General features: G+C 55.4%; 1 protein-coding gene across 5 annotated transcripts in view; it reads right to left on the minus strand.

Annotated features, from left to right (window-relative positions):
• SYT7 (synaptotagmin 7) overlaps nucleotides 1-9,554 on the minus strand; it is a 148,944-nt gene extending 139,390 nt beyond the window's left edge. Inside the window, exons 1-2 of one of the 5 annotated variants that reach the window (XM_059722493.1) lie at nucleotides 9,250-9,551; nucleotides 7,553-7,840 (exon numbers count right to left, since the gene is read on the minus strand). In XM_059722493.1, coding sequence (XP_059578476.1) covers nucleotides 7,553-7,619 — 67 coding nt within the window. In that variant the 5' untranslated portion in view covers nucleotides 7,620-7,840; nucleotides 9,250-9,551. Of the gene's footprint in view, nucleotides 1-7,552; nucleotides 7,841-9,249 lie in introns of all 5 variants that reach the window. The other 4 variants (XM_059722494.1, XM_059722495.1, XM_059722496.1 and 1 more) reach the window with 4 other exon arrangements.
• Nucleotides 9,555-11,052: the final 1,498 nt, after the last annotated feature.

The raw sequence follows: 11,052 nt of genomic DNA on the forward strand, positions 1-11,052 counted from the left end.
TGATTTCACCCTAGTGACCTCCAGGAATAACTGTGGGTTAAAAGGAGCCAATGCCCCTCAATAATACTTATTAGTCTGCAATTGAAGGAGCCAAGGGTCAGAAATACTTCAAGCATCAGAAATGGGACCACAAACACCTGTAGGAGACTCACGAGCTTCCAAGATAGCGAGGAAAAACGTGAGTGGGACTTTAGCTGTTCTGAGGTGATGGCTGGACCAACCCAACAGGTAGAAGCACAGGAGAACCTGAACTAACCAGAGCATGCACACAAATGGGAGGGAAGGACAGGACTCTTCTTGCCCCTTAAGTTAAAAGCCCACCCCTTGCTTCCTGAATGAAGGCCAGCCCATTTGAGCTGGCATCCAAATGCTCACAGAAGTCTCCAAAAGCAAGTGTTGGCAATGTTTCAGAAGATATGCAGCGCAGTGGGAATGTGCATCCTGCTTTTGCCCCCGGAGCACAGGCCAAAACTCAAATAATGTTTGCTCCAGAGTCACTGGTCTCAGGCAAGACAATACCTCAAAGCCATGAGGCTGCTGAATCTGTGACAGCCCAGACAGAACCAGCTGGGCCTACAGTGATGCACCTGGCCCAGGCAAGCAACCCACAGAACCAGAGAGCACTGGCTTTTCTCCACCACACACCTGGTGCTGGCCAAGCAAAACTTCCTGCAAGCAGCTGAGTTCCTCATGACATGTTGGCCAAGATAATTTCTCAGCAGGAGCCTCTACCATCCTCTAGACTTTCCTCCCCTGAAAAGAGCTAGCTAGCTGAACGGGAATCTTCTTCCCATCCTCACTTACCCAATGAATTCCTCCCATGTCTGGCTCCACTTCGAGCCATCTTCCAGCCAGGCCACAAGCCACCCAAAGGAACTTGCAAAAGGGCATTTGAAAGGGTGGGCACTTCTCCCAACTCTGCCCACTATCAAGTCTCCCAGATCACCAGAAGTACCCTCAAGCCAGCCATCCCCACCAACCAACAAGGACCGTGCTGTAGATACAGCACCCCCTCCAGTTTATGGACAGAGGATGAGAAAATAAATGATGATGTTCGCAGCGGAAGGTGGAGAAGGCAAAGGTAGACAAAAACAAGAAAAAAGGGGCAAAGTATGTGCTAAACCAGCTACCAGCTTCTTATTATAATTGGCTGCCGGTGGTCAAGGTACTTCAGGACAGATTTACCTGCAGCCTCTGAGGTGGAGCGTTGTAGGAAACTGGGCCAAAACCCAACTAAAGGCCTGGACAGGAGTACACAGCACCACCCACAAGGAAAACCAAGGTGGGGGGAGGTGAATCTACAGGCCTCTCTAGCTAAGGTCAGGTTGAGTTTTCCCAGCAGTCCCTCAAGGCCACATTTCCTGGCACATTGCCCTAAGTGCCCTTGGCAGGCTCAGCTGGTTAGATTGCCAGGCTTGTGGCAAGGGGGCAGCACCATCTTCTGCCTGGTGCTCTCAGAGCAGCTTGGGCATCCCAATAGACGCATGCGAGACACACTCCCCCCCTGCCCCCCTCCACTCCTTGGCTTTAACAAGGTAGTGTGGAGGCTGCGCACATTGCCATGCCTGCTCCCAAGTCTCCTTAGTCACCCCACACTTCTCCCTTTATCTCTACTTGTGAGACTAGCAACTTCCCTTTCAAACCTCATTCACTCAACACAAGGTGACCTCTCCCTCCCGCTCCTTCCTGTGTTGATGCCTCTTATCCTGCAGCATGAGTGGCCATCTCACCTGGGTCCCCGTCTGTCTGGCTTCCTGCTGACCTTAACAAGCCAATCGCAGGTCAGTCCCAGGGAAATGAGACAGATGGGACTCCACAGGAGACAGGGAAGGAGGGGGAAGGGATGAGTGAGACAATAATGACCAAGAAAGAGATGCTCAATGGCCCTGACAAGAAGTGTGGGGCAAGGAGGGGATGAACAAGACAGACAGACAAGGGAAAGTAGAAAGGGGAAGAGAATTGAAAAGAGAGGTAAAAAGCAGACATCAGCAGGGAAAACTGGATGAGACAGAATGACAAGAAAGACCAGAAGAAAGGAGACTCTGACAAAGTGGTAGGTGAGGGCAAGGAGATGAGTTTGGGCGGGGGGGTGTTAAGAATGGGCAGGTAAGAAGAGCTGGACATGGGGGAGTGACTCTGGCTGTGGGAGATGCACAGGAGAGACCCAGCTGTGCCTGTCTTGTGTCATTCCCCCGCTTCTTCCTGGGTACCACTGCTGTCCTGTGATTTGGAGATCCGACACACCCACCACCAGGGACCAAAAGCTCCAGAGCTGAACAGTGTAACTGAGCCAGTCTCCTCCACTGTCTGGACAGGACATGGTACCCCTACAGCCACAGCTAGGACCTACAGAACCAGTTCCCTACAGCAAAAAGGCTCTCATAGGCTGGACTCTCAGGTGCTGGACCTGGACTCAGGGAAGAGCCTTCTTTAGCACTGAAGGCAAGGACTGGAAATCAGGACTCCTGGGTTCTACACCCATCTCTGCCACAGAGTAACCCAGGGCAGCATGCGTGACTTCGATGCATGATATGGTCCAAACACAGTGCCTGGCTCTGAGCCTGGGTGACGACACTGAACTGGGAAAGATTCTGGCAGGTGGATTGTGACAGTCCCTTTAGACTGTACAACCTGTAAATTCATGAGGGCCTGGGCAGGGATGTATGGTTTCCCACTCTGCCTACAGACTCCTTGCCCACAAGGCCAGGTGGGACCTGGGTCTTTCCCACAGGTCTCGTTTGACCCGTCTCTGCATTGGCCCTCTCCTAAGGAACATGCGCTATGTCTTGCAGGACTGGGGGCAGCCTTCTAAGCTTCTCGCCCTAGATAAGCATCCCGGCTTTACGCTTTTCCTGGCTCTCCGCCTTTTGAACATGGCCCCTTAGAGCCAGCCTTGCTGTCTGCTAGTCGAAATCCCTTCCCCTGCTGAATTCATCCATAATAGATATTGCAGTCAAGCCCCCGGGGGCTTGGGGGTGGCAGCAATATTATCTGCATCTGTCTTCATTTCCCTCTCTCTCTCTCTGGCAGTCTGAAGGCTGCAAGATCAGACCATGGAAAGCAGCCTCCAGCTCTCTCCTCTCCCTCTATTCCTGGCTGCTCCCCCCTCATGCCAGCCCTCTTTGTGTCCAAAGTCAGGATCCGTCTTGCACAGCTCCCACAGCCCTGGCCCTCACGGGCTTCCTTGCTTCACAAAGGTTCATCTTCCTCTAGCTATAGGCAGGGTGTGTATACCTGGAATAACCTGCCCTCATCTGTCACTCAGCTGGAAAGCGAGGAGCCCAGGGGTGGGGGGCAGTGGAGAGGAGTACATGCATGTATGTGTATGGTTTCCCTCAGCTCGGGAGCTATTCTGAGAGGCAGAGGCACCTGAGAGCTTTGGAGGAGGAGGAATTTTACAGCTAGTAGGCGGGGAAGAAAGAGAAAGAAAGAAAAGCCAGCAGGAAGCTAGTGGGAGAGGGAGGGTGGGAGCCCTAGGAGCTCCCCTCTGCAACAGCTTCATGCAGGGCCTTCCTCCCCTCCATCCCAAGATGCAAGCTGGATCCCAGGTAAAAGGAGTCTAGGCATCTTGTTTGCCTTCATCCACATACTACCTACCACATGGGAGCTGTGAGTGGCATGAATGGCTTCTGCAGAGAATAACATGAATGGGGGGCTGCAGAGTGGGCGGGGGGAGGGGGAGGGGTGGCCCAGACCTGGAAAAGCACGGCAGTGTCTGGGGCAGGATGGAGGGAGTTCAAGCCTGAAGAGTAGGTGATGTGGTAGAAAGTGATGGAGGGGCAGTGGCAGAAGATTTATGCATGGGGTGAGGGAGACAGGGCTGCGGCAGAGGCAGAGACAAAGTGTAGCTGGTAGTACCATTAGAGCCAGAGTAGCAGGGGGCACCCTGGGTCATGACTGAGAGGTGCAGCTGGGAGTCAGCACCTTGGCACAACAGCACAGGCAACTCCCGCTCAGGCCAGGCATGCACCACATCATCACATGGAAGGAGGGGGAGAAGGGAGGAAGAGGGAGAGGTGGACCACTCCTAGAATTGTCCCCCAGACCCCTGCAGGGAGTAAGGGAGGAGAAGCACTCTGCAGAGCAGCCTGGCCCTGTTGAGCTCCTTGCTCTTTGTCTGCCTCAGCACTGACGATCTTCCCCAGCTCTGCTCCCTTCCTCCCCTCCCGCCTTCCCTCTGGCTGCTCTGTTTATGCAAGTTCAGGGCCATGGCTCCGCCTGTCCCCGTGCCGCAGGCTACAATCTTTTTGATGTTCTCTCACCTTATTTTTTACCGACTAGGGCTTTTGTCCCTGCACCACAAGCCCGGGGGAGTTGCCTGTCCTCCGGCTCTGCCATCTGCCATTCAAAGGCTCAGCCCTTTTCATTCCAGACTTCAGTGTTCCCGGCTCCCTGCCCCCTACCCCCAAAGCACCACCCTAAGAAAACATCAGGGGAAACACACTGCTGCCTGGTTATTTATTCACCATGTCCTGAGGGGCCATTGCTGAGGCTGCTGGCTTTCACCGGTGCAGCCAGCTAGCTCCTAAGGCCAGCAGTCAGAGGAGAGGCCAAAGAGGGAAGGCACAAAAGAAGCAGCAGAAAGAGCTACCCTGGTACATGGGCTGGGAAGGGGCCTCTGCCCTATGGGGACAGGTACACGGTGCTGATCCCTACCCACCCTCCCAGGGCCTGTTCTCACAGCCACAGTCAGACTGCCACCTCCAACACTGCACTCCCAGGAGGACTGACTGGGGACAAGTGAAGTTCTGAGGCTGCTTGAGGGAATGGGGCTGGACTGGCGGGGAGGGATCGGGACAGTTGTGATGAAAGAAAAAGAGCCTTGTGAAATGTAGAGGGAAGGGATGAGATGGAGAAGGAAGAAGTCTTACTCTGTAGGGGAGGGTACAAGCTGGTGGACTAGGGTAGAACCTTACTCCAGGGCAGAAGGCTTTAGCACTTAGCATCCTGTTTTTCAAGTCACCACAGATCCTCCAGATGTGCCAGCTACATGCCCATGGCATAAGAGCAGGTGGCAGTGTATGTGGCAAAGGAACCCCAGAGCATGCTCCCTTCCATGCCTCCCCCTCCACTAGCCATTCCCCAGTTCTTAACCATGCCCCTGGTGCCTCCTCTATCCTTTGCTACAAACATCTGGAGCAAAAAGCTTCTGTGAAGCTCCTGGATTTTGGAAAGAGCGTCTGGAAATTGCATTGGTTCAACCCTAGTTTGAATTGCAAGTGAACTTGTTCCATTCACCCTACACTACATCTTTACCCGACAGCTTTCAACTCAGAGTGCAGAACTGGACTACGGCTTACTTTGGATTAAATAACAGCAACTACCCCCACCATGTTGCCCTACCGTGAGCTTTTCATTCAAGGGTGAGACCAGATTTTACAAAGCGTAATGAATGGAGCTTTGCCAGATATCCCATGAGGCTGATAAGGGATCATATCACCCCCCTGAAATGCAGCCACCTCTGGAAAGAGATGCTTGCTGTTAAACAGCAGCTGCATCAACACTCCCCACAGAGCAGAAAATGAAGGATTATATTGCATCCAACTCAAAGTGCTGCAGGGATTCAAAATGCAACTCCCCAAGGGAGACCCAAGCTTAGCAGTCACACTGGGAGCTCTTTAATGATGCAAACATGCCCCCTCCTGCAGCACAGTACCCCTAGGCACCAGGCTGGGGCTAGGGGGACCAGTATGACTGAGAAGGAAGCATGATACCCATGGGGCACAAACAGCATACCTGGGAATGTTGGACACACTCAAAGAGCTGATCATCCCCAGCCTGCTTCACCACCCAGTCTCCCATTCATACACTGACCTGGTACCACCCTGTGACATCACCTGAGGGCACACGGCTGTAAATATTTTGGGATTCATTTCTCTGCTGCTGCTACATTACTGCTGTGACCCCTAGTCCCAAGTCAGCACCTGCTCCTCTGAATGCTGCTGTGCAAAGCTGTTCCCTGCACTTCCCACAGATGGGAGATTCGAGCACAGGGGAAGCAACTTCTGCATCCCCTACCAGTGCACCGTCCCTCAGGACACCCCTCTGCACAGCCAAGGCTCTCTCACCAGCTCATCCTGGGCTGGGTTTCTGGCTGAATTTGCATCAGCAGAGGCTGCTCCTAGATCTGCCTGGCCTGCCTCCAGGACACACAATGAGCAGGCATATGCGGGGTTACACCCTATAAGGGACACACTGCCCTCAACTCCTGTTATCTTCCATGGGAAATCATTGCGAGCCTCTGAGCTCCTGAAAGGCCTGAACCCGCACACTCATGCAAGCATCTGGGCTTGTCCAGGGCATGAGAAGAAGGTCTCTGCTGCCTTATCAGCACCCCCATCTGGCTCAATATGTTCTGACAAGCAAGCTAGCTTGGGAGCTCAGACCCTAGGAATCTACCACTTAAGGGAGAAAGATGAGGAAGGGCAAGCACGCTGGGATGATGTGTGCTGGGGCAGAGGGGCTAACCCCACTGCGACTGCAATCCATAAGTCACAGGAGGCCAGAGGCCAGGACAAATTCAATTCAAGTGGTGGAACAGGACTGCCCCACATGTCATGATGAAAGCAGGGTTCAGAGTAGTGTAAGCTCAAGATTATGGGTGCAGGAGGGTTTGGACACATGGCATATTGGGTGGAGGGGTTTAGGGCATGGCTGTGCATGGGGGTCCCTAGCAGATGGTGGGGTGTCACCCCACAGATAGGTGCATGCTCACTTGCATGCCATACCACAGAGAGGGAAGCTGTTGCAGCATCCTTAGTGCAGCAGATGGGCAGTGGAATGGGGTCTCTCATCCAGAGTGGTGCAAGGAAGGCTGCTCACATTATGTGGCAAGTACAGTGCATGGTAGGAGCTGGGGCAAACTGCCCATGCAGCAATATCAGTGACAAGCTGAGGGTACTGTAAGCTGCTACTGCCTAATCCAGGGACAGGTAGAGGGCAACAGCAAGCAGTCATGGTTATGACGTACCTGGGGTGCTCCGTTTCCCGAGCAAGAGACCAGGGCAGAACAGGAGGTTCTGGTAAGGAAATGGACCACAGCAAGGAACTGCTGGTCTCTACATTGACTGCCCTGGTCAAGAAAAAGATCTGAGCATGGCTATAGACAGTGCAATGTGCCTCTACTCAATGTGCAGCAGCAAGAAGGAAAAAGCAAACAGATATTAAGGAGCAAGAAGGAAGGGAGGGAGAATTATACTGAGAACATTACAGTGCCAGTCTGTAAAGTCCTGGGACACCCTGGCAGGGAATGCCACATGCTGGTCCAAGGACCTTGTCTTGAAAGGACAGAGCGGAAACATGGAGGTTCAGAGACAGGATCGTTAGCGATATGGGAAAACTTACCTGTGGAGAGAGACTGAAAAGCCTGGGACTGCTTTAGTTTGGAAGGGAGATGACTCAGAAGGGATAAGAGCAAAGTAAAGAAAATAATGCACAGGAGAGAGCTAAGATCAGGTCAAACATGAACAAGAGGCCATTCAACAAAGAGAAAAGTAGCAAATTTGAAGATGAGGAGAGGAAATATTTAAGATCAGCCAGTGGAAGCCCTCACCGCAAAGAGCCAACATGGCCAGATTCAAGGGAAGGACAGGACCTCTTGGCACTGATAACAAGAACATGACGCAGGACTCCAAACCACAAGAGCTGAAGTTTGAAAGGGATGTAAGCTCCCCTTGTCCGGACACATCTCAGGCTGCAGTGAGGGCTCTCAGGACAATGGTTCAGCTTTTATGACGTTGGCTGGGACACATGATGCTTGGATCCACGTCCCTGCTCTGCTACAGATTTCCCTTGTGACCCTGGGCCAGGCACCTAGCCACTCTGTGCCTCCATTCTCCATCTGTAAAACACAAGTGGCATCCGTCCATCTGCTAGAGTAGGTGTAAGGATCAATGGATTTAAGGCTGTAAGATGCTCAGAGGCTGCAGTGACAGGACCAGATAAGTACTTAAGACAGAGAGTGAGAAATTTCCCTTGTGAGCACGTTATTCCATAATTACAGGCTCTGGGGCTCTGACACCTTTGACACCTTCCACTGAGGCATCTGGTGCTGGCTACTGACAAACACAAGGAACTGGACCAGTTGGACATTGGCTCTGTCCCAGTCTGCTAGTTCCTACAGGCCTTATTTTGCCAAGGTACTGAGCACCAACAGGCCACTCTGCCTTCAGCTGAAATTAGGACTGCTTTGAAAAACAGCCTCTGCGCTCCCTCTGCCCAGATCCTCCACCCAGCATCTCCCCAACTCCAGGAAGGACAGCTTGTCCTTTGGCCCCTGGGCCATTGCTGGTAGCAGCCCATGCACCAGGACCCTGTGGGTAACAACCTGCCAGGCCCAGCGACCCCTACTGCATTGCCAATGCCCCTTCCCTCTCTTTGGGCACTGGCAAGAGACCCCGCTGCCCAGAAAGCAGGCAAGCGCTGCCGTGCAGCTGTCCCTCCTAAGTCCCAACACAACGGCGCGTCCCAGATTCCTAGATGAGGGGCTGCCCCATTTCTTTGAGCATAAAATCAGTAAAACCGCTCTAGCTAAAACACCTCCTAAAACCACTGTCCTCAGAGGGCATGAGCACGGGGCAAGAGGGACACAGGAAGGCAGCCAAGCTAGGAACCAGCACCCCACAACCTGCTGGGTGCACAGGGCTGGGAGACAGGTTGCCAGACCGAGCCGGGCTGGATGCTCTTGAATCAGCTCGGCGGCTCAGACACATTTTGCCGCACGCCCCATTTATTTCTACCCGGAACAGCAGGTGCCCAGGCTTGGGTGGCTCTCCGCAGGGTGGTGACTCATTTGAAATGAGCCGCCGTGACTTGTTCCCCAAACTACTGTAACTCCTGCCCAGGGAAACTCTGGAAAGCCTTGGATGGCGGGAGGGGTGAGGGGGGTGCAGAAGGCGGAAGGGGGCTGCCGGGGGAGAGAGAGAAAGAGAAAGGGAGGACAAGAGTGTGAGTGAGGGTGAGCGTGTTGGAGGAGGAAGGGGAGCCCGGACGGGAAGGTGGCTCGGAGGAGGGAGAAGGCAGAGCCGAGCGGGGAGCCAAGCACGCGGCGGGGAGGAAATGAGGAGAGTGGATGAAGGAAGCAAAGAGCCGCAGGGGGCAACGGAAGTGCCCCCGCGCGGCCGCCCGCACCCCGGCCCCGGCCCCGGCTCCGGGCGGCGGGGGCCGCGGGCGGCGCTCCCCTGGCAGGGGCTGAGCGGCGGCCCCCGCCCAGGGCGGCTGTCTCCCCCCTCCCCCCCGCGCCCCGCGCACCTTTGCCGGCAGCAGCGTCCGGGGGCAGGTGCATGGTCCCTCGGGGCGGGCGGGCCCCGCCGGCTGGAGCCTGGGGCGGCGGCTCAGTCCCGGTCCCGCTGCCCGGCTCGGCGCCGGGGGCTGCGGGGCGGCCGCGGGCGGGCGGCGCGGGGGCGGCGACCTGTCGGCACGGGCCGGCCCGCCCAGGAGCCCCGCAGCGGCCGCGCGGCAGCCGCCGGCATGTGTGTGTGTGTGCGCGCGGGGCGGCGGCGGCGGCTCGGGGCGGAGTGCTCTGCTCCGCGCCGCTCCGCGCCCGCCGCCGTCACGCTCCCCCGCGCGGCCGCGTGCTGCTCGCTGCTGGCGGGACACGGGACTGCAGCGCTCGCCCGCCCGCCCCGGCACACACACGGGCACGCCCACACACACTCTCACGCCCCTGCACACGTACGGGTACACCCCCATGCGCACACATACACCCACACCCCCATGCACACATCCCCACACGCATACGCACACACCCGTGCACACATCCACACATACATACCCTCATGCACACCCCCCATACACATACACACACCTATGCACCCATACACACACATACACAGCCACCTTATACACACCCATACACCCCCATGCACACGTACACACCTATACACAGCCACTCATGCACACGCATGCACACACCCCTATGCACATGTACACACCCATACACATGCACACATACAAACAAACACATGCACATGCATCTACATGGACACACACACACATGCACCCACTCTCCCCCCTTCACCAGGCAGCCAGCCCTGCCCACAGGGGACAGAGGCTGGTGCCCACAGCTGCACCCAGCCTGCTGCAGGGGGCACAACATCCAGGACCCACAGTTCCCAGCTCCTCCTCCTTGTGGGCTGCATCCAGCTCCCCTCTCTGCCCCCTATTCCTGAGGGCCCAGAGATCCAGGTCCAATTGCCGTTTCCCTTGTGAGCTGGCCTTGCGTGGCCCCAAGGTTCTGCTCCACTGGACACAGAAGAAGTCCATCCTGGGTCCCCCTCACCCCCCAAAGTCACAGAGGGCATCAGCTCAACAGTCTTAAAATTGGCACAGGCATCCCTTAGCCCCTTCCCCCTCCTCCCCCTTCGCTTTCCACGGGTAAAACAAGGGCTAGATCTTTGTGCCCAACTGGAGTTGGATGGTAGTGTGGAAGAAGGTCCCTCGATCATGTCCTACTCCCCTGCCCAGAGCAGGTAAATGCAATTTATGCCCCCTGGCTTCACTGCATATTGAACATTTGCTAAACATATCCCAGGGAAAAGCAAACACATGGCAAATAAAAGGGAGGATGTTCTCCAAATTGGATCCTGGGTGCAGTGAGGAAGGCGCAGGAGGGAGAGGATAGGAGCAGAGCCCACTGGCTATGTTGGCTCCTAAAACTGGTAGCCTCCAACCCCACCCTGAGTGTAGGGGACTCCTGATCCAGCAGGCCCCTTCCATCCCTCTGGCCTGGGACCACTCTGTTGGCTGGCAGGGTGACCTGCTGTTTGGTCTCTCCAGCCACATCCTGCAGTCCTTCCCTAGGACCTGAGATTGGAGAGCATTGTATTCAGTGAGCAACAACCCTGCAGAGGGAGCTGGGGTCATCAAATGGCCTGGCCTAAAGGGTATCTGCTGGGTGCCACTGGATGAGGACAAGGGAAGAGGACCCAGCTACCTTAAGGCTGGCTTTGGGAGTGGGCTGGGAAGTGCTCATGGGGCAGAAGATTCTTTGTTACCACTAGGAAGAGCCAAGTTGGACTTGGGCAGAGGTGAAGGTGGAGAGGTTGGCCACTT

Source organism: Alligator mississippiensis, chromosome 2 (genome assembly GCF_030867095.1).
Source record: "Alligator mississippiensis isolate rAllMis1 chromosome 2, rAllMis1, whole genome shotgun sequence".
In the NCBI taxonomy this organism is placed as follows: domain Eukaryota; kingdom Metazoa; phylum Chordata; order Crocodylia; family Alligatoridae; genus Alligator; species Alligator mississippiensis.